Consider the following 24,275-nt stretch of genomic DNA (forward strand, 5'->3'; position numbering starts at 1 on the left):
AACAAGCCTACTAAATTCAAAATGAGCAGACCATCTAAAAAGAGAGCACCCTATCAGCGCTACATAGATAAAAAGTGTGTAAAAAAGTGAATCCATGAGCTGCAAATGGCAGGCTAAAAAGGCACCAAAACCGCTAGTCATAAAAACCAGTTAAGAACATAGCCATTAGCCGGTAAGTGAACATAACCATTAGTTTCAAGGCAACAACCTATAAGGTTTCACCAGGACCTCTCAATAAAGACTTAAAAACTTTAAATGAGCTAGATTAAAATAAAACCAAACTGAAACTTACCCACAGCAGAAAGCATAGGTTAATTGTTTGCATACTTTTTCATATACAGTGCACTCCATTTAAGTGCACGTCGGATAAGCGCATGTTCTGTTTAACTACATGCCGTACTTCGGTCCCGTTTTTGGCACCATCAATTTCTATGGGGACAAACTTCGGTTTAGCGCACCACTAAGTGCAAGATTCGCTTATATGCATGGTTCAAGACTGCTCCTCTGCAGGAAAGACTCCGCATAAGCGTGCACATGGAATATGGAAGCTGTTCAGAAGGAATGGATCCTCAGGAGCTTAACCAAGATTGGATAGCAGAGCCGGTAGTGGGAGGCGGGACTGGAGGTTGGGAGGCAGGGATAGTGCTGGGCAGACTTATACGGTCTGTGCCAGAGCCGGTGGTGGGAGGCAGGGAGAGTGCTGGGCAGACTTATACGGTCTGTGCCAGAGCCGGTGATGGGAGGCAGGACTGGAGGTTGGGAGGCAGGGATAGTGCTGGGCAGACTTATACGGTCTGTGCCAGAGCCGGTGGTAGGAGGCGGGACTGGAGGTTGGGAGGCGGGGATAGTGCTGGGCAGACTTATACGGTCTGTGCCCTGAAGAGCACAGGTACAAATCAAAGTAGGGTATACACATAAAGTAGCACACATGAGTTGTTTTGTTGGGCAGACTGGATGGACCGTGCAGGTCTTTTTTCTGCCATCATCTACTATGTTAATATGATTGGTGCGTGACAACCAATGAGTTTTCAAATTTACTGCCTCTTTAACTGCCCCAGGCAGAATAAGTGAAAGAATGCTGTTAGAGCGTACACTGGGGTTGTCGTCGTGGCGGAACTGTAAGACATTAACACTGGCTGAACGAATAGAAGTTCTTAAAAAATTAGAAAACAAACAAAGTCAAGCATCTATTGCTAAAGAATATGGTGTCAATCCCAATCAAATTTCACGTGTCGAAGCAGAAAGACCAGCTTCTGGAAGACTGGCAAAACAATACAAATCCACAATGGAAACGGGCGGGAAAAGCTGAGGAGATAGAAGATGCTCTTCGGTGGTTTTCTCGAGTCAGGAGCAGACAGTTTCCTGTCAGTGGTCCACTGCTTATGGAGAAAGCTAACCAGCTAGCAGAAAGTATTGGACTAACTGAATTCAAAGCCACTGTTGGATGGTTGGAAAGATGGAAGGAGAGGAACAGCATAAAATTCAAGAAACAGCATGATGAGAAACAAGACGCTGATGACTTTGGTGCTGAAATTTGGGTTGTTTCAGTTATTCCTACCATCTTGAATGAGTTTGCACCTCGTGACATTTTCAATGCTGACGAAAATGGTCTCTACTGGAGAGTGATTCCTGATGGAACATTTGCATTCAAACATGCCGAAACTACTGGAGGTAAAACACCGAAGGACCGACTGACAATCCTCCTTTGCTGCAATATGGATGGGAGTGAGAAGTTGGAATCCCTCGTCACTGGAAAGAGCAAACATCCCCGTTGCTTCAAGAAAGTTAAGCGACTTCCTGTGTCATACGAGGCTAATGCAAATTCATGGATGACTGGAAAAATTTGGAAGCAGTAGCTAAAGAAGTTAGACACTAGAATGCAGGCACAAAAGCGTCAGATTTTGCTGCTTTGTGATAATTGTGCTGCACACAGGGATGATGTCAAACAACATTATCGGGCTCTTGTGCTACGTCGTCTGATGAGTGTTATGGATGACCAGACTGCAAAGGATAAACGTGCTGTTGAACTGGTTCGTAATCTATCACTGTTGGATTCCTTACATATGCAGAAAGAAGCCTGGAATCATGTTACACAGGCAACCATTGTGAACTGCTACAAGCGGGCAAGCTTTGTTAAGGATGTGGAGAGGGACGAAACAGCTGCAGCTGTTGCAAAGGCGTCAGTTGAAGAGGTTATTGACATCCCAGCCGGTGTTACTGAAGAGGAGTTCCATCGCTACGTAGCTGTTGATTACAATCTACAAACAGCTGAATACAGCACTGATGTCGAGATATGTGCCTACACGCAGGCAACAATGGCTGATGATGGAACAGATGAAGAAATGAGCAGCGAGGCACATGCTGACGAAATTCAACAACCTCCTCCTGTCACTTTTGCTAGAGCGCTGGAGAGTCTCAACACCGTGCGGGCCTATCTAGAGGCCACTGGATGTCAGTGCTATGACAGTTTTTACCATCTGGCAGACGTAGTCTATGGAACTCACAGACCCAAGAGTGTACAGAGGACTATAACTGATTACTTCAAGCAAGCCTAATCCCAGTTAACTGAGACTGTATACTGTATGTATAATAATAAACAGTACTGTACATATGTTTATCAGATGTCAAGCTTCTTTGGGTCACAACGGTTAAGTGCATGCTCTGGTTAACTGCATGCATTTCTTTGGTCCCAGACCCTTTCACTTAAGCGGATTGCACTGTATTTATATATTCCTTATCTATGTAGCTGTGGCCAAGCTTTGCAACACATGCCCTCCTTCAGATGTTTTAAGTAATTTTCTTTTTGTTTTCTGATGGTTTTGTCTTTAACTGGCCAAGTTTATAGCCGCTTGCCAAGATAACCGGCTTTGGTGACTTTCAAGCTGCCAGTGTTAGTATGTTGTTTTTAAAGAGTAGTTTTCTATGTAGTCACAAGCATTGACCTTGTCTACAGCAGGACGTTTTAAGGTTAGATCTGTCATCTTATGTAATGTGTCTCTTTCCAGCACCAGAATCAACACATTATTCTCTAGAGGTGGGTAATCACTCATCACTTAGCATTACACTGAGGAGTGATTAACCCACCTCTAGAGGGTTTTGTGTCCCTCTAATAAACATATATTAGCAATATTTGCATTTATCCTTTATGTTCCATCATATAGTTCATCACTGCTTATATATTTTTATCTGCCAGTCCTTGATTTTTATTGATGTTTTTATTGATGTATTTATATGGATCATTGATTTATTCTTTGTATTGTGTTTTATTTATATTTATTAATTTTATATTAATTTATATACAGTGTATGTATCAGACCCCTGATGCAGGCAGACTGACCGCCAAAACACGGCCCCGTGTTGGGTCTTTATTAGGTGCTTCAATAAAGATCTTCTGTTCTCCAACCATGTGTGGAAGTCATGAACCCTCTACTTTTCTGGACATTCCCTTTAGACTTCGCAGAGGTTTTCCTTGCTTTCCCTTTGAACATTTCATTAACACGTAAGAAACAGAAATGGATTTACTTATGGAACACAGTGAAACCAGTTGGTCTAAATAAGGAGACAGAGTGGATACATGTATGAGGCTATATGGTATATATGGAGGGGCATAATCGAACGGGGCACCCAAGTTTTCCTGAGGGCGTCCTCGCAGGACGTCCCCGCGAAGGGGTAGGGAAATCCGTATTATCGAAACAAGATGGGCGGCCATCTTTCATTTCGATAATACGGTCGGGGATGCCCAAATCTCAACATTTAGGTCGACCTTAGAGATGGTCGTCCCTGATTTTCAGCGATAATGGAAACCGAGGACGCCCATCTCAGAAATGACCAAATCCAAGCCATTTGGTCGTGGAAGGAGCCAGCATTCGTAGTGCACTGGCCCCCCTCACATGCCAGGACACCAACCGGGCACCCTAGGGAGCACTGCAGTGGACTTCAGAAAAAGCTCCCAGGCGCATAGCTCCCTTACCTTGTGTGCTGAGCCCCCCAACCCCCCCAACTCCCCCCCAAAACCCACTCCCCACAACTGTGCACCACTACCATAGCCCTTAGGGATGAGGGGGGGCTCACATTTACCACCACAAGTTTAACAAGTGGGGGGGGGGGGCCCTGGGTCCGCCTGCCTGAAGTGCACTGCAGTACCCACTAAAACTGCTCCAGGGACCTGCATACTGCTGTCAGGGAGCTGGGTATGATATTTGAGGCTGGCATAGAGGCTGGAAAAAATATTTAATTTTTTTTTAGGGTGGGAGGGGGTTAGTGACCACTGGGGGAGTAGGGGGAGGTCATCCCCGATTCCCTCCGGTGGTTATCTGGTCATTTAGGGCACATTTTTGTGGCTTGGTCATAAAAAAAAGGGCCAAGTAAAGTCGGCCAAGTGTTTGTCAGGGACGCCCTTCTTTTTTCCATTATCGGTTGAGGACGCCCATGTGTTAAGCACGCCCCAGTCCCGCCTTCGCTATGCTTCCGACACGCTCCCGTGAACTTTGGTCGTCCCCGCGATGGAAAGCAGTTGAGGACGCACAAAATCAGCTTTCGATTATGCCGATTTGGGCAACCTTGGGAGAAGGACACCCATCTCCCGATTTGTATCGAAAGATGGGCGCCCTTCTCTTTCGAAAATAAGCCTGATAGCGTCACATCCGCTGACCAGATTTCCAGCAAGTAATGTTTGTACTACCGGTTTTTATTCATCTTGGATGTGTCCAAGAGTTGAGATGAATATCATCTTTAACGTAGGTTAAATGGTTGTACATAAGTAGATTTTTGATAGCAAGGGGTAATGAAATTGTATGGTTGACTGGGGGGGTCTTTTACTTAATCGTGCTGGCGTTTTTAGCGTGTGTTAAAAATAGGCTCGTGCTAAATGCTAAAGATGCTCATAGGAATACATTGGCGTCTTTAGCGTTTACCGCGCACCTATTTTAACGTGCGCTAAAAACGCCAGCGTGCCTTAGTAAAAGACCCCCTATGAGTTTTTATTTTTAGTCTTGACTCCTGATGCCGGTAATGGTAAAACATGGACCCATGTAGAGTGCAAGACAAACGGCTGAGTGCAAGACAAGCGATCTTACAAGTCCTGCACTGTGCTAGTGTGGAATATAATGAGAATTGATACAACAGGGATATCGAAAGACATTAGAAAATCGAGAGTTGCATCCTAATTATTGGTACAGTGTGAGTTATAAATCGCATGAAGGAGAACGAAGAAGGAACTGTGAGGTCATCCTAAGAGTGGACTAGAATTTCCATTAGTAGGATGGACAATTTTAATAACGGACTTTGAGATAAGAGATAATACTAGGTAATAACATAGGAATACATTACAAAGAATTCTTGTTTGTTTGATCACAACTAGCACATTTAAAGTACAGTTCAGGAAAGATGTTGATAATAAAGTTGAGAAATATATTTAATATTTATACATAATGGTCTTTTGTAATTTGTGTATGTTATAGACTACTTTATTTAGATTGTGAGCCCAGATCATTTAAATGCATATTCATTAACTGCATTTGTCCTGAGGACTGGGTGAGAACCCCGGGTCTAGAATGAGCAGAGGAAAAGGCTGAAAGTGACCTCGCTTTATTCAAAGGCCTATGCAGAAAGCTATGCGGTAGAGCCGCATCCAGATGGCTGAGCACATTGCCTTCGCTTCTACTGCAAATTTATGCATGCAGAACTTGGGTGGTAATCAGGAGAAGCCTGCCAGATGCATGTACACAAAGATTCAGCCATAAACGCCAAAGAAACCCGAAGTGCCAGCACACATCTGCTACTGTTGTTGTGTGCATAAATATTAACCGCCTAAAAGTTTCTTGGGCATGAATGTTTTGTGAGGTCAGTATTTAAGTGCAGAACAATAGCTGCAGATGTGTGCTGACACTTTCAATTTTGCTTGGATACACCCACATTATTGCTGTTACCTCCCGTCTGTGTTTTAAAGTTGCAGATACTTGTTCTGGCTGCAGAGAAAAGAAAAATGATGCATTTAAATCACAAAAAAAAGAATGAAATCCTCTCAATCAACCCTTCTATTCTACCCTGGACCTAGAAAGAAACTTCTTGCGCTGTGTGGGTGTCAAAGGCTACTGTTTCCTTCTGTGCATTGCCGCCAAATAGATAATGGTCTCATTACCATACATTTGAATGCGGTGTACAGCCATGTCTACCTCACGAATTAACAGCCGTGCTCAACTCCTCTCTGCATCATTCAGCCAGTTATGCGCTCATAAACCTCACGGTAACTGTGTGATTAGGCTCATGGTGGCTTTTTGCATCGCCCCCCAGTGTCTCAGTGCAGTAATTGAGAATAGGGTATTACCAATTGTATTTCTTTATTTCTATTGTCTGTGGTCCTCTCCCTCCTTTGCGATATACTTTGAAGAATGCTATCTCCTGTTACTGAGGCGGGTGTAGGACTAAAAGGGCAGCTAGCATAAGTTCCTAGGAATAAGAAGACATATGAAGCATATACACCTACACATAGATAGAAATCAAGGTCAGGTATACACATAAAGTAGCACATATGAGTTTATCTTGTTGGGCAGACTGGATGGGCTGTACAGGTCTTTCTCTGCCGTCATCTACTATGTTACATATATAAATAGACAGTTAGATCTATAGCTATCTGTCTATTTTATTATTAGTTTTCGGCTAAGATGGACATATTGACAGGATGGCAAAAAGGCACCCTAAAAGTTCTAGCCAGGTGAATCAACTGATCAATGGATCCTCTCAGATATCCTGCCAGTTACTGCAGCAACAACCCTCAGCCACAGCCATGTACCTGCATTTCCCCTTTCAGCCACTAGATGTAGCCTTACCCAATGACTGGCACTCCCTGCCCCAGGGGCTGTTTCTGCTAACTGTGCATTATCCCCCAGCCCTGGCTATCCTGGAGAGCAGAAGATCTAATCTGGGAATCAAACCCAGTGCCCAGCACTGCTACCAAGATAGCCCAAGAGTATGTCCTTTCTATCAAGAACACCAGAGCAGAGAAAATCCTCTGATGTAATGGAAGCCAAGTGCCCACCCAGTAAACAATATCAAATCACGACAATAAGCATATATACAGGATATGCATATTTAAAGTGGAAAAAGTGGCTTTTAAACTTTACTTGCATTTTGCCTATTTGATTTCTTCTAAGGTAATGGGTCTTTGCCATTTGTTTTCTGTTTATTCTATGCTTGTGTCTTGCCGCTCAGCTTCTGTGTCCCCTCTCCCTTCCCATGACGTGTGCATGTGTATTCGGGTACCAAAATACAGTACTGAAGACTGCATAGCTGATTTTTCAAACCTTTTCTCTTTCGTTTGACGCTTTTTGCTTGAAGGCCCAAGCCGCTCCACTCCTCTGAGCACTTTTCTGTTCTTTATTTGATGATACTGATTCTTTCAGTCTAGCCTTCCTTTCATTATACCTATATCGTTACCTATACTCATCTCTCTGTGTATATGGCGTTTTTATAGATGATTGTGTTTGTTTTGTTCAAGCTTTTCTCAGATAGTAGAATTTGTGCACTGGAAATTGTCTGTTTTTACAATTATTTTTACTCTTCTCAGTGTCATGGGATTAAGTGAAAATAATGTAGCCTGAAGGCTATAATTGTTCATCCGCTGCCTTGTGTTATTCTCAGCAACAGTATGAGTTGGGGCATCAGACATGGGGAATATTTAGTGAATGTTTATTAATGTGGGGTTGGGGGTAAGGGGACTTTTCTTTCTCTCTTTTAGAATTGAAATGGAAACCTTCGGTGCCTTAAAGAAGAACTGCCCCAGGATTTTGTAAAGAATGTCACTGTTAATGAACAGCTCTCACTTACCACAGGGCAGGACTTCCTGACCCTGTGCTGCTGGCCTACGGCCTGTTGGGTTTTCAGGATACCATCAGGAAAGTCCAGGAGCTAAATTCACATACATGGAGTCTCTAATGCATGCAAATGCATCTCCCGACTCCTGTACATTTATACTGATAGCTGATAGTCTGAAGACCCCTCTGACTATGAGTCAGCAGAACAAGGTTTGGGAAGCCCTGCTGTAGCAGGCTGTGATACAAAGAAGCCAGACTGATAAATCAAATTGAAGCTGTATCCAAAACAATAATGGTGTTCATTCTCTTACAGTTCCACACTAAAGTGTATAGAGGAGAGATTGATTTATGCTTAGAAATAAATGTCAACAAACCAGTTATAGGTGATACCTTTGTACTAGACTAACATAATTCATTTATGTTTAGCGTTTGAGAGCTCCATAGTGGAGAAGCATAACACAGAGCATTAAAAAACAAAGTCCTGGGTCTGGACAGCTTTGCTTGCTGAGCAATTTAGGCCACTTCTGAAACTGGCTTGGGTATTCATATCCGTTTAAAATTATGCATGGAAGCACCTATGAGGCCTTCATAAAGCAGAAGCCATTTTGGAATTTTCTCACAAGTGCCCTGTTATGAAATTACCCCCAAGGAGCCCATATTCAGTGCCAAGAAACACATCAGGGTTACTATCCCAATGCCATATTCCGTGATTTTCTTTAAACCCTAGCCACAGTGTCTCTTTATATATATTCAGCTATCTACAGAAGCAATGCTGCCACGTATACGCATTCAGTGGCGACTGCCACTAGCTTTTACAGATAGTCAGTAACGCTCAGCTGCTATCTAGATAGATATGTGGTTGCTGAATATGGGCAACTATCCATGGAGTTAGGCAAAGCCCTCACACTGCCTTCCCTCTGCCAAGGCAGTCTGTAAAAACATACTGTGGCATCATCTGGCAGTGTCTCTGAATATTGGTGGATAGGACACGATATCCGCATAGGGTCAGATTCTATATAAGGCAACTAAGAAATCCGTGTGGTAAGCATTTCGGGTAAGTGTATTCTGTAAGCGGCACCTAGATTTAGGCGCAGTATATAGACTACGCTTAGTTGATATCCCAGCGCCTAACACTACGCGCTTCCATTTACACCAACAAAAACATGGTAGATTTACATGCACTGGGCCATATTCTGTAACTACATGCATAAATTTAGGAACGCCCATTTCCCCTCATGACCACGCCCCTTTTTAACTACACACATTAGAATTTAGGCGCAGTTTATTGCAGAATATGCTTAGCAAGTTCTGCATATAAATTCTAATTATTGCCAATTAGCGCTCATTATTGCTTGTTAGGTGCTGTTATTAATGTTGATTAGCTCTTTAAGGCAGTTAGCGACTGGTGGTATAAAGATGAGTACATTTGAATATCCGCTCCATTAACTACAAAATGCTAACGTGAGTAATGACTAAATGGATATTTGGATTTGAGTTTTAATTACAAATTCCTAATCCAAACTCAACGCAAGGTATAAACCGGTATGCAAGTTATTTTTCTGTCCAAGAGGACTTACGAGCTAAGTTGTACTTGTTATATGAAAGAGCAATGACCATATTATACCACTGCCCCCCTCCTATCCGGTTAGAACATTCTTACCCTAAATTTAAGACTCATTTGAAAACGTACCTTTTTGAAAAGGCCTTCTCCGTTCACCTCCACTCGGATGACTCTTCTGGAATTCATTAGTCTGCTAACCTTCTTTTTTATCTTCTCTTTGAGTCTATCTCACCTCTCTTTCTCAAGTACTAGTTGGTGTTCCTTTCCTTTTCAACCTCTTCTCTTTTGTGTATAGATATTGTACATCTCTTTGTTATCCTTGTGAGAAAAGGCGATTGATTAAGTTTTAATAAATCAAATCAATCAAGAGGAGAATAATTAAAGTGCTGGGTTCCACAAGTGCCACATGACTATGAAAAGAAAATACCTATAACAAAATAGCACCGAAACATGCATCTTCGCATTTGCATTCTGTGTCATATGCACAATCAATACAGGGCTTTTTGAGGGCCACTGAGAGACTAAGCCAGGCCAGGGGCAGGGCCACTGCTGCTGAGCCCCCTGTAGCACTGCCACTGCCACCTCCCAAATCTCTGTGTAGCCAGACCACAAAATTTGGGGTGCCAGAGGCCAAAGTTGGGGGGCACATTTTGCCCCACCTCCCTGCCCCCGCCACATACCTTGGCTGGTGGGGGTCCCGAAGCCCCGCCAACAGAAGCCTTGTTCCAGTGCTGCCCTGCGGCTGCTTTTCCCCTCATGTTTTGAAAGACGATTCAGCCCGGAGAGGAGGAGGGAGAACGTTCCAAAAAATGTTAAGTTGAAGTTTCATAAACTGCAATATGAGGCATCTGAAGAAGGCAGGACAACTTCAGGGCCAAGTTATTTGTAGCAAAGGAGATCATTTGTGACTGTCTCAGGGAAAAGGTGACATAGAGGCTCATTTTCACAGCACGTAGACTTACAAAGTTCCATAGGTTACTATGGAGCTCATTTTCAAAGGACTTAGACTTACAAAGGTTCTGTTTCCGCATACGGTTCAAACTGCTCTTATTGACTTATAAGTGCATTCACTCTGCAGCTCCTCAGTACCTCTCCACTCTTATCTCTCCCTACATTCCTCCCTGGGAACTCCATTCACTGGGTAAATTTCTCTTATCTGCACCTTTCTTCTCCACTGGCAACTCCAGACTTCCTGAGCCGGTACCTCAAGCTCCATCTCTGGCTGTCTTAAAATCTAGGCTAAAAGACCACCTTTTTTATGCTGCTTTTAACACCTAACCCTTACTTGTTCAGTACCCTTGCTTTATCATTCCCACCTTAATAATTCCCTTATCTCTTATTTGTCCTGTTCGTCTGTGCTAATTAGATTGTAAGCTCTGTCGAGCAGGGACTGTCTCTTCATGCTCAAGTGTACAGCGCTGCGTACGTCTTGTAGCGCTATAGAAATGATAAGTAGCATAGGAGCCGACTCTGTGGGTGCTTGAGCACCCCCAATATTGAGAAAACTTCTTATATATGTCTAGGGAGGAGTTATTTCCACTGGGCATAGCACCCCCAATAATTTTGAAAAGTAGTAGTAATTTTGAAAGTCTATGTGCTGTGAAAATGAGTACCTATGTCTCAGATCCAAAATGTTCAGAATGGCCAATTTTTTTTTAATGTCATGGGTCCATAAGCAGTCTGCAAAAATTACGTTTGAACTTCTGTAACTTTTGGTTTGGTTTGGTTTTTTTCACATAAAAGGATGGGGTTTGGACTGTTGTATTACAAATTGTTTGCTCTAACAGAATTAATAAAAAAACCTCATTTTTTTTTTTGTTTCTGGTGACTTTAGTCATCTTTTCCCAGAGATGGTCACATATTTCATTCTGAATTAGTTTCCCTTTTTTTTTTTTTTTTTAAATAAACGATGTGTAAGACAGTGGATGTACAGCTGTGCAAAGAAGGCACAATGTGCCTAATGAAGATAAAATGTGTATTCACTTTACTCAGGCAGAGTTGTCAAAAGGGGACAACTGCTGAGAGGGTACCATTGTGCCTCATCATAGGATGGGGAACCAGTACTCAATGCAACTGCTGCCACTATGGTTAGTTGTGACCTTGTTATCAGGAGGAACCCCAGCCGGTAGCATCAGTCATTGAGGATTCTGCTGTGAATTTTGGAGAGTGACTTGAGGTACCAATTACACCATGCCTGTGTACATATTTTGGCTTGTTCTGTTCCACAGAGAAAGGTGGTCTTTATTGACTGTTTCCAGTTCAGTGTACAAGTTTCTTATAAGTCATTGATATGCTTTTCATTGATGTTAGGAATGTTCTGGATTCATCAGTCACTATCTTTGTATCCAGAGCAGTGAAAGCACTTACTTCCTTTTTGGTTCTTGGCTTTTTTTGTTGAAAGTTGTATAACCAGGGTATAGGATTTCAAGACCATTGAGGAGTCACAGGGTTGAAAAGTTCCTTAGTCAGTGGCACAGCAACACTTCAAGATCTTTCGACTAAAGAAGGAAAAACTTACTAGTATTTAGTTTCTAGCAAATCTGAAAGGAAGTCAACAGGATGCATTATTGTCCGGTTACAGATCTTAGATACATAGAGAGCCATTCAGATTTGCATCTACAGTTTAGCATTGATTCCATGTAATTTTGCTGCTTCAAAGCAGAATGTGTTCAGCACTTGGCCAAGTCATGCAATATAAATCATGCGGACAATACCTTACACTGTCTGTATTATGCCACTCCACTAACTCTCCCTCCATCATGTCAATGAAATGTGGAGTCAGACCATGAGTAAATGTGAGTAACTTTCAAACTTTCCTTGCCAGGATCATGGTCCTGTTTTCAGTTCATTCATGACCTGCCCGCCTTCCAGTGTCCTCTGTTTCTTTCAAGCTGAAGGCCTACCTTCAAATTTTTGTTATATTTCAGTTATTCCCTTACACAGTGACAGACACCATTGTTGTTTCCTAGGTGGAATCTGTTTTGAGTAGTTCTTACCATGTCTGTACTGGTAAGCTGATTACACCAACAGTGTTTATGAAGAGGTGTAAACTAAAATGATGGTGGGATTATGTCTTGCGTCCCTCCAGTCATTCCCTAAGTCGGTCTATTTGTATAAGATTCAGTAAGAGGTAAGAAAAAATGAAGGAGATGAACAAGAGAATATACAATGGTAGGAAGGTTATGATGTTTGTTTCAGAGTGCTTGATCAATTTCAAATGTTTAAACTGAGTAGGTTTCAAGTTCCCTTCTAAGGTAATGATCATAAGGTATTTTACAAAAGGCTCTGACAAATGTGAAGCCTTTAATTAAAAAAAAAGGTCTTTGAGCATGCGGGAGTGTATGCGGCAGTCATTTTACAGATTTACATGAAAACAAAAAGAGCAGCGTCAACGCAGCAAGTTCCACATGTAATGGGGCTTGGGGCCATTTTACCAACCTATATATAGAAGTGCCACCAATTAACTAATGAAGCCATAAATGGTTTTTAAGTTTTAATTTGGAGGCAGAAATTTAAAATTTACCAAAAGGGTAAAGAGTTATGGATTTGACATACCGCCTTTCTGTGGAACAACTAAAGCGGTTTACATTTATTATAGGCAGGAATTTTCTCCGTCCAATCTACTTGTATAAAAACTGCTTTACGCAAGATGAAGCTTTTACAATGACTTCCCTAGCTCCTCTTGCACTGTCCTGACTCTTAAAAATAGTTGCAAACATTCTAAAGGCCCTGTTTACTAAGCCGCGCTATAGGCACCCATAGGAATACATGGGTGTCTCTAGCGTTTAGCACGCGCTAAAAACACTAGCGCACCTTAGTAAACAGAGCCCTCAGGCTGCAGCTAGACCTTGCTGGTTGACTTTCATTTCTGTATATCTAAGCGAAATCAACATGGCAGTCACAATACTTTCTTAAAATGGATGCCGCATCCAAAATGAGAGCGCCCTCTGGTAAATGCCAAGTCTTTGGTTCTAATCCCACCTTTGAAAATTATTTTTAAAACAGACTTTCAAAGAGACGCCAAGTAGCAACGCTGACTGATTCATTTCAACTAGTTAACCTTGTCTGCATATTCAGCCACAGATAATAGAGATATAAATAAAAAATATGCATTCGTTTGTGCACGTTTGGTTCATCAGTACTCCTTAAAACATTTAGGGGTCCTTTCATGGAGCTGCGCTAACAAATTAGTGTGTATTTAGTGTTGTGCAGTCCATAGATATGCAACGGTCTGCGTGGTATTTAGCGTACCCAAGACCCCTTAGGGACCAATTCAAGAAAAATCACCCAAATTTAAGCGCTAAAATGCAAGGCTCTGAGTGCAAATTCTATAATGGCAACTGGGTGTCCAGATTGCATTATATAAAAGAGTGTAGCATTTAGTGCTATCGCGCCAAATAGAAGATTGAGATCAGAAAATACAATGAGATTAACACTGGATTCTGTTGTAAAAGTACATTGTGCCGATATGAGAGTATTGATGTTTTCAGCTGCAAGAGTGACATTGTGGAATGCGTGTCCATGACAGATAGATATGGATACAAATATGGCGCAATTTAAGAAGCTTGTTTCAGCTTTTTATTGCGATTAACTTCATTTGGCATGAAGGTTTAACAGGGCTGTTCTTACTGTGATAATATATATGCTATGTTTGATTTTATTACGTATGGTGACTTGGAAACCACTTAGGATGTAGGTGGTCTGGCGTCACATGATCATGGTGCCCTGAGTGGTGGCTCCGACCTCTGGCTCCACTCCCGATTCCCCATTTCGTATGATATAATGCTGGAGACCAGCTTGTTGGACTAGTTTTTTTTTTTTTAAATGACGGGCCACAAAGCGTGACATTTCAGAACCCAGCTCAGGGTGTGAGGGTTAGACCTGCATGGCTGTACTTGCAGTATACTGATTTGTACACTACAGCCAATTTGGCAGAAGCACAAGGCTCTCAAGATAGCGTTGGAGGCCGCATCTCCGACACCAGTTGTTACCCTGCAGGAAGAAGCATTGTGGAAGCGTACTCGGAATTTGTCTGGTATACTGGATGAAAAACCTGCCAAGCTCCAGACTACAGAAGGCGGTCTATAAAATTTTTAAATAAATAAATTAAAGAGGCAGGATAAATGTGAACAGGTACATGTTTCCCTTTAGCACATAACTTATAGTGTTGCATGTAAGCAGGGGCGGACTGATCATTTGGGGAACCGGGCAGTGCCTGAGGGCCCAGAGGCTCTGCCCGGATGCCCGATGCGCCGCTGGTGATTTAGTGGCCACAGCGGGGGAGGGGAACACGTTCTTTCTGATCCACTGGGCTGCTGCTATTTCCCCCCCCCCCCCCCCCCCCCCCCCGGCAGCACTGTAGTTTAAAAATGATAGCGGAAGTCTCAAAAGACTGTGAAGACCTGCGAGACTACCGCGGGAAATCTCGGCTGCCATTTTGAAAACACGGAGGTGCCGGCAGGTAGGGGCATAGCAGCAGCGCAGTGGGCAAGAAAGAATATTCCCAGAGGCCACCAGACTACCAGGACCCCTCAGGTAGAACCAGGGCAGTAGCCAGACGGGGGCCCAGACCACCCTCAGTCTGCCCCTGCATGTAAGTGTAGACCCCACCCATCTGAACACCCCTTTGCAGTTGTGCTTTAGCCCCGGATTCCATATAGTTTGCCTAGAGATTTGTGCCAAAATCGGTGCAGATTCTATAACAATGAGCGTAACTTAACAAGCTTAACAAGGCAATGAGCACCTAACAGCACTTAACAAGCAATAATGAGCACTAATTGGCACTGATTAGAATTTAGGTCACACAACTCGCCAAGCATATTCTGTAACAATGTGTGCTGAACTTCTAACGTGCGTAGGCAAAAAGGGGCATGGTTATGGGCGTTTTTGTGGGCATTCCAAAATTTACGCCCCCTAGTTACAGAGTATGGCCCAGTGCGCCTAAACCTAAGTGCAGAGATTTATACCAAGTTTTTGTTGGTGTAATGGATGCATGTAGATTTAGGCACTGAAAGATGAACTATGCATATTCTATAATCGACGCCTAAATCTAGGCACCAATTATAGAATACGCTTGGGCTTGCTGATTTTTTTTATGCGCCATATATTTATACTAGTAAAAAAGGCCCGTTTCCGAAACAGAAGAAACGGGCACTAGCAAGGTTTTCCTTGGAGTGTGTATTTTTGAGAGAGTGTGTGAGAGAGAGAGTAAATGTGCGAGGGTGTGTGTGTGACAGAGAGTGAGTGAGTGTGGCTGTGAGTGTGTCTGTGAGAATGAGTGTGTGTGTGATGTGTGTGGAAGTGCGTATGTGTGACACAGTGAGTGTGAGAGAGTGTGTTTCACACAGATACAGTGATTGGGAGAGAGAGAGAGTGAGACTGTGTTAGAGTGTCTGTGTGAGAGTGAGACTGTGCGCGAGTGTCTCTGAGAGAGAGAGTGTGTGTGAGAATGAGTGTGTGCCAGGATGGTCCCCCCTCCTGCAAGGTGCCCCCTCCCTGTCTCCCTGCCATGTGTAAGTGTGTATTTGTGAGAGAGTGAGTGTGTGTGTGTGTTTGTGAGAGAATGTGTGTGTGGGAATGAGTGTGAAAATGAGAGTGTGTGGCAGGATGGGCCCCCCTCCCTCAGATGTGGCCCCCTCCCTCTCCTCCTGCCAGGTGCAAGTGTATGTTTGTGAGTGTGAGAGAGTGAGACTGTGTGTGAGTGTCTCTGTGAGAGAGTGTGTGTATGGGAATGTGAGTGTGTGTAAGAATGAGAGTGTGTGCCAGGGTGGCCCCCATCCGCCAGGGTGGCCCCCTCCCTCCCAGGTGCAAGTGTGTGTTAGTGACAGAGAGAGAGTGAGTGTGTGTGTGTGTTTGTGAGAGAGAGAGAGAGTGTGTGTGTATGAAGGAGAGTGTGTGCCAGGTGAAGGTGAGTGTGTGCCAGGGTGGCCCCCCTCCCTCATTATCTGCTTCCCTGCCAGGGGCCCCCCCCTCCCTCTCTCCCTACCTCCTCCTCCAGCCCTCCCTGCCACTTGATCCCGTTCTTCAGTACTCCTCCCCCTGCCTGCTAGCACTGATGTTTACCTCCTCCTTTTCTGTCCCTCCCTGCCTCTAGATCGGCGATCTTCGTGACTCCTCCCCCTGCCTGGTACACACCCACCTTCTCCTCCTCCGGGCCGCCCTGCCACTTGATGTTGTATCTTTGGTACTCCTAGGGCTGGCGCTATAAAAAGAAGCGCTCAGCTGTCCTGAGCGCTAACTACAAAAAATGTTTTAGAAAATGTAAAAACGCAGCACCGCAGGCAGCCTTGAGGCATTGGCTGCTAGCTGTGCAGGCTCCTCCCGTCTCTTACGTCACTGCCCCCGGAGCGACGTAAGGGCAGTGATGTAAGAGACGGGCGGAGCCTGCACAGCCAGCAGCCAATGGCTCAAGGCTGCCTGCGGTGCTGTGTTTTTGTTTTTGTTTTTTTTTACATTTTTTGTTGTTTGCGCTCAGGTTAGTCAGCTGATTGTTTTTTTTTTTTGTATCACCGGCCCTGCTGCTGAACATGAAAAGCAGCAGTGGCCGGCAATGGGAGCTGGGGCTGGCGCTGTCGCGGTGGAGGAAAAGTGGGCTGGCAGGGCCCGTCTAGGGCCGGCCTTGGCTAAGCCCCTGGCAGCAGTCTTGAGCGATTCTACTCCTCCCCTGCCTGGGTTGGTGTTTGCTGGGGTGTGGCGTTCAGTGTGTTTGCGGTGTCAACCTTGGGGGGGGTGTTTTGGTGACGGGCGGCGACTTTGGTGGGTGGGGCACGTGCTGGGGGGTTTTGTTCCGTGTGTTAGCGGTGGCAACCTTGGGGGGGGGGGGTGTTTTGGTGACGGTCGGCGACTTTGGGGGGTGGGGGAAGTTGGGAAGGGCGGATAGTGTGTTTCCAACCTTCTAATGGGACGTCATTTTACGTTGAGCGCTGTTATTTGCTGAGTGTCATTGCTCCGCCCTCGACGTCATTACGTTTGACGCGTGGGCGGGGTAGACACTCACAGAGCAAAAAAGTGGTCTCAGCCGCCTCACTTTAGAATGTTGGGAAAGTGAGGCTTCATTAGAATGTTGGAGGTGCGTTTTATATAGAGAGATATAATCTCCTCCTATGTGGGTTGTGTGTGTGCTGAACGTTTAGCACCCAATCAGCACATGGGTGTGTGTTAGTATTGTATAACCTTAGTGCATAAATGGCGGGCACTTACATTCAGGCACAAAGAACAAGGGGGTTAGTGCGTGCTGAACTGATTTAACGCATATTAACCTCTGCAGTTAAGTTGAGTAGTGCAATGGTTCCCAAACCTGGTTCTGGAGGCACCCCAGCCAGTCAGGTTTTCAGCATGCATGCAATAGAGTCAGTGCATGCAAATCTTTCTCATGAATATCCATTAAGGTATCCTGAAGACCTGACTGGCTGGGTTGCCTCCAGGACCAGGTTTGGGAACCACTGGAGTAGTGCACATTACGAGTTCTAATGTATGTTTAATTTTTTTTTTTTTATACAACAAAGATGTGGACCCCCCTTGAAAACGTCTGAAAACTGAGGGGAAAAAACTCCAGCACAGACTAAACATTTTGCCTTATGCGCAGCCCTAACAAATAACCAGATTAAGCTATGACAGAACGTCTGGTTTGGTCTAAGCGCTCTCAACTCCTGCAGTTCTATTTCAGGTAGCCTTTTATGTGGCCACACTGAAGCAGAAACAGCACCGAATATCAGGTTAAGCCACTATATTTGAAAACACTGCCTTGGCCACACCCTGACATGGTCTCCATTTCATTAATGCACATTGCAATTTCGGTTAAATTTACGGAGTTAAAAGCAGAGTTTAACCACATAAATCAGTTGGAATAGTAGTCCTGTTTCATACAAAATGACAGCCTCCTGTGGTAAGTGATATTCTCTAAAAGAAATAAGGCAGCAGTTCTCCTTTAAGGAAAATGACTGCAGGTATATTATCCCCCTGGCCCCAGCTTGTTTTGGAGGATGCTGACAGAACATCTCCTGGCCACCTCCAGGAGCACATTTCTGAATTATGTAGTGATGTTTATGCTGTATAAGGTGAGCTTCCTAGTCTATCACTTTATTGTTAATTGAACTGTTAAATAAAGCGTCCTGGAAGTGTTGTATGAACTTTAAGGGGAGGCATGACCTTTTGCCTCTCCTCAGAATATTTTTGCAAAGGAGTTTTTGAATCCCAAACAGAAATTATGTCAGATAAGCTCATAAATAAGAAGCCATGAGTAAGCCATTACTCTCGCGTTTTCATCTTTCAGTTGTAGCTTAACGCATGCATGTGGTCAGAATTCTCTGTATGAAAATGCATCAGTGGAGGAGAGAGGAAGGGTGATGTGACCTCTGCTGGCAGCGACTGAACAATTATAAGAAATTCGCTTAAATATGGACTGTGTCATTCTGTTAGCAGTGATCAGGAAAACTAATTTCACCATTTCTCCCTCTCTCTCTCTCGTTTTTCAATTACTACTTCCAAATTTTCCTTCCTTTTTCCTCCTCCTCCATCTTCTCCCACTGCTCAAATTCCATATCTGCTCTTCTCCCCTCTAATGCCCTCTTTTCCCAACTCCCCAATCACACTTTCCTTCCATTTTGTCCTTTTCCTCCTCTCCCTTTACCATTCTGCTTCACCTCATCCATTTTCCCCACCTCTCCAACCCTATTCTCTCCCCATCTCCCATTTCACTTTTCCGCCCCTCGAATTCTGTCTCTTCCTGGCCCTCAATTCCCCTTATTCCCCCATCTCTCCAATCCTCATCCTTCACCACCTCTGAAATCACATTTTCTACCCCCTTCCCCATCTTTTCAATCCTGATTCTTCTCTTATCCATTGTCCCGCTTCTCCAATCCTTCTTCCTCCTTCTTCACCTGTCTGATCCCATTTCTACTCATCCTCCCGTCTTCTCTCAGATCCGGGTGGTGAAAGCATTCCGTAGTTCCCTCTATGGGGGGCTGGAGAAACCGGAGTCCAAGAGCTCCATCCACAACTTCATGACCACTCCTGAGTTTCTCATCAACGACTACACCCACAATATACCCCTCATCGATGACACCGATCCAGAAGATGGTGAGGAGCCCCCTGGCAGGCACCCCCAGCCCAGCCCACCCCCTTCACCTAACCGCAACAACAACGCCGTGGACAGTGGAGTCTTCCTGACCACAGATGCCAGCCGGTCAGCCACCTCTTCCAGTCCAGGAAGCCCCCTGCACAGTGTGGAGACCTCACTTTAACATGAACCTGTTTTTATTTTCACCAAGGACTGGAAATAATTACAGCAAATCACTGGAGCAGCAAATTCATTGCAGGATGGACGTCAAAAAGCAAATAAAAACTATATTTAAACTTAAAAATGTATCACTGTTAACAAAACAAAGGGACCTTTGCAATATTGAAATCTCATGTACTACACCATCATTTGAATTACTCTTATATTGGTCCAGTTTAAGGTGGTGCAGCCCTACAGAGAATCCTGTCTTCTCCAGGATCCAGTATGGGTATGAGAACTCTGCAGAATGATAAAAATTGACACACTAGGTTCATTTGGGGCAAAAATCAGAGAATTAGCATGAAGGAGACGAGGGGAAACTGAAAATCAATGATAAAGACGGCTCTCTCACACATGCACGTCTTTCTTTTTAAACTCTGCTTTTTTAAAATGTATTATTTTTTTCTTTAATATTTTAAATCAGCAAACAAGGTGAACTGATTTAATGAACTGGCTTTTTCAGAAAAGGGGAGAGACGGGAGGAAGGCCCCTTTTGGAAGTGAGAGCGCTGAAACGGGAAAAATAAACCACAGGGAAGAAAACTGTATTTCTCATAAAAGAAAAACAAATCTTTCAAAAGACTATTTTGGAAAGGGCTCCTGGGCCACAGAGGATTACATACAACAGACATTCTATTTCTCACACCTTTTGTTTTCTTTTACTACCCTTAATTAAAAGATTTTGGGGGAGGGGGGACTGGTTGTCACTTTCTGCCCGATACCCGGTGCCATCTGCAGCTCAGCATGGGCCGCTTTTATGATAACTGCACCAAACTAAAAAAAATTTTAAAACCCAAAAGAGTGAAAAGACCATCCCCCCTCCCAAGAAAATAACAAAAAGTTATTCTACACATCTTGTTATATGTATATATAAATATATATATTAAAAATGGAAGTATTAAGAGAATAGACAATTTGCGCTTTGTATGTGGCATGACATTTGGGTTGCTATCTTGTTTGTTTATTTATTTATTTATTGCTGACCTTTCTTCTCAACGCCTCTTGCTTTTCGCAGAGTGTTTTATTTTGCAAAATAACCTTTAGAGGCTGACTGAATTTTAGTTTTGATTTCAGCGCCGAACCCGACTCAGAAATCTGGATTCAGCCATGTTTCAGTTTCAGCCAAAAATGTCAGTGCATTTTTGGCTGAAACTTACCCCAGCTGACAAAAAGCACAACCACTTTCTAATCTGCCCCGACCAAAAGCCGTCAACCTTCCACCACCCATAGGCCCTCCCTAGGCCTACCTTAGAAGCCCTTGTGGTCTACTGGCCTCATCAGGGCAGGAGCGATTCCCAGTTGCTCCTGTCCATGCAGGGCCAGTGCTAGACATGATGGGGCCTAGGGCAGATGTTAGGGACAAGGCCCTAAACTTGCTTGCAGTCTGTTCCTCTTTCAACTTCAAGCAGATTTGGGGCCCTTACTAACATGGGAGCCCAGGGCAATTGCACTGTTTGACCACCCCTAATGGCAGCCCTGTGCCCATGCCAGCTCTACAGTCAAAATGGCTGCCGTGACTTCCACAGCAGCCTCGCTAGACTGGCATGGGAAGTCAAGGCAGCCATTTTGAGATTGGAGAAAAGTATGGGCAGGAAGTCAAGGCAGTCATTTGACTGTGGAGCCAGTGTGGGCAGGAATGACTGGGGATTGCTCATGCTCCAACAAGGCCAATAGACTACCCAGGCTTGTAAGGTAGGCCTAGGGAGGGCAGAAGATTTTGGTCGGGGGATGGGTGGTGGTGGCAGTTTTAGGAAAGCGGCAGGCTTTATATCAGGAGGGTCAGGGGCCTGTGTAGCCCGCTTTTGGTCAGGAAGGAGTGTGCCGCTCAGCTTCAGCTTTGGTTTCAGCCAAAAGCGTACAGCGAATTTCAACAAAGAAAACAAAAACAGAAAAGAAGAGCAAAAAACTTCCACAGAAAACTGTACAGACAAGCCAAAGAGAGGCGGAAGCCACCAAACCCACAGATCCAAAGATAATAAATTCCAAGACTATACAAGTGTAATGTTCCAAATTATTTATTCATCAATAGTCCATACAGGCAAAAACCCAACATGGGCCATGTTTCGGCACAGTAGCCTTCGTCAGCGGTCTTCATAAAAACATAAACATACAAGAACATAAATAATAGAAAATACGATTAACAGAATACATCTGAACGTAAGTTATTAAATATGAATAAAAACTGCATATAAAATACTAATGATAAATATATTCGTGATATAAAAAAGTATGAGTGTTCAAACATGTAAGAAACAATGAAATATAAAATATATTGTGATAAGAGAAAGTGATAAAAATATAAATGTATTCTATCATATTTTCTATTATTAATGTTCTTGTATGTTTATGTTTTTATGAAGACTCCTGACGAAGGCTACTGTGTTGAAACACGGCCCATGTTGGGTTTTTGCCTGTATGGACTATTGATGAATAAACAATTTGGAACATTACACCTATATGACCTTGGAATTTATTATCTTTGGGTTTGGTGGCTTCCACCCCTCTTTGGCTTGTCTACACAGCGATTTCAACTGCAGATTCAGTTTCAGTCGCTCTCTAATAGCCTTTTTGAGACACACCTCTCTGGCTCTTGCATTGTTTTAACAGATTCTTGCCTTACTTGTGAATCTGCACGCGCTCCTAGCTCACAGACTTTATGCTGAGGTTCAACTATATACCACCTGTGTTATTTTTCTTTGAAAATTAACGTAAAGGACTGGATTTACTAAAAGGCATTACCGTGCTACCACACATTAATATGCATGAATGAGCGTTATTTACCACAGGTCCAATTTTATGCAATGGAACCTATTTACTAATAATTTATGTTCACAGTCTTAGAACGTGTTAACTCCTAGCATAAGGTGTGTTTCCTAAAAGTAGCCACATGCTTTACACCTCTGTTTTTGTACAGGTGACCAAGAGGGCTAGAAGAGTATGCAGACTTGTGAAAAAGTCATGGTAATGCACAATTTTCTTCCAACCTACTCCCTTCCACTCCCACCTCAGGAATGCCTCCCCACATCTAAACCTATGCAAACATATCAAGGCAGAGATGCTCAATTCTCAGCTATACCATTTAACCTAGAAACATAGGGGTCTATATTCAGCATGGTTTAAGCAAGAAGAGGTTCCAACCCACTCAAACCACAGTGAGCAGGCTGGGAGCCAATATAGACTCAGACCACTGCAGCACTGTCTGGTTAGTTCCAGGTCAATCGGGGGACGGAGTCAGGGCAGAGCTGGGAGATATTCGATATTCAGTGCCGGTGCCTGCATAGCTAACTGGATGAGTGGATGGACCAGTGCCTGGTTAGTTGTTTGACTACAGTAGTGGATATTGGCTGTACCTGCTTAATTTCTAGGCACCGCCAATGACCTGGATATTCAGAGCTGCTGCCCGTATATGGCTTGGCACTGCAGTGGTCAGCATTGAAAGAAACACTGACCGACTGGTGGCTAAACATTGGTCTGATAGTGATTTATCCAGGTAAATGGTTACAAAATGAAAGGGAGACAATATATTAAAAATAACAGTAACAACCAAATAGGATTGAAAAAGTACAGAATGAGAAAAAAAAGATGTAGATAAGAGAAGCACAAGCCAGAAGCATTGGAATCCTACCACCTACAACTATCCAGAAACCAAGCAGGTCAATGCCGCAAGTTCACGATAGCCAGCTGCTGTTCACTAGGCTGCACAAACACTGGAGACAGGGTGGATACCTAGCAGCTTCACTGGTTTTGGTATATGTTTAGAATATGAAAAGCTTTGATGATGAAAACATGGTAGGTGGAGTGGGAGAGACAGGGGCGTAGCCAGACACCCAATTTTGGATGGGCCTGGGCCCAAGATGAGTGGGCAGAACTCCGCTCTGTCCCACAAGTGATTTGGTCTCTCCCTCTCTTGCCTGCATGTCATATGATCTTTAAAAACATCCCCCTCCCCTGAATACCTTGTAAATAGCAGATCTTCGCCTGCAGCGAGCAGCGACTGATACATACTATTCGCACCGGCCCCACAGTCTTTCCTCTGATGCAACTACCTGTTTCTGCATAGGCGGAAATATATCAGAGGGAAGGCTGTGGGACCAGTGCGAATAGTATGTATCAGTTGCTGCTTGCTGCAGGCGAAGATCTGCTATTTACAAGGTACTGTATGTAGGAGGGACAGTTGGGAGTTTTGGCTGGTGCGCCTTGAGAATTCCTGCCAGTCACATCATAGGTGTGCTGCTACTGGGTGGGCCTGGGCCCATCCAAGCCCACCCTTGACTACGCCACTGGGGAGAGAGTGGATGTTGGATTAAATACAGAGGGGCTGATATTCAGACTGTGAGAGTTAGCCCGGCTAACTCCTGTGGTCGGTGCTAATGCCGGATACTCAAGTCCGGGCCGTTTCAAGTGACCGGTGTTGAATATTCAGTTTATTTCTGGCCGGTTTGAATTTAACCAGCCAAGCCAACATTTGGCACTGGCCGGTTAAATTCAAACCAGCCAAAGATGACCACCAAACTCTCAATAAAAATTGGCAGATAGCCAGTTATATTATGTGATATAACCAGCTAGCTGTTAGCTGCTAACTAGCAATATTCAGCGGGAGATAGCCGGTTATCCCCCGCTGAATATCA

The 24,275-nt window shown here is 43.9% G+C and overlaps 1 protein-coding gene across 5 annotated transcripts in view; it reads left to right on the forward strand.

The window, feature by feature from the left end:
- The window catches only part of ATP2B3 (ATPase plasma membrane Ca2+ transporting 3), a 241,941-nt gene extending 221,655 nt beyond the window's left edge, over positions 1-20,286 (forward strand). For all 5 annotated transcript variants that reach the window (XM_030194063.1, XM_030194059.1, XM_030194061.1 and 2 more), the window contains one exon: positions 19,293-20,286. In XM_030194063.1, coding sequence (XP_030049923.1) covers positions 19,293-19,613 — 321 coding nt within the window. In that variant the 3' untranslated portion in view covers positions 19,614-20,286. The remainder of the gene's footprint in view (positions 1-19,292) is intronic.
- The last annotated feature ends 3,989 nt before the right edge of the window (positions 20,287-24,275 follow it).

This window comes from Microcaecilia unicolor, chromosome 2 (genome assembly GCF_901765095.1).
Source record: "Microcaecilia unicolor chromosome 2, aMicUni1.1, whole genome shotgun sequence".
NCBI lineage: Eukaryota > Metazoa > Chordata > Amphibia > Gymnophiona > Siphonopidae > Microcaecilia > Microcaecilia unicolor.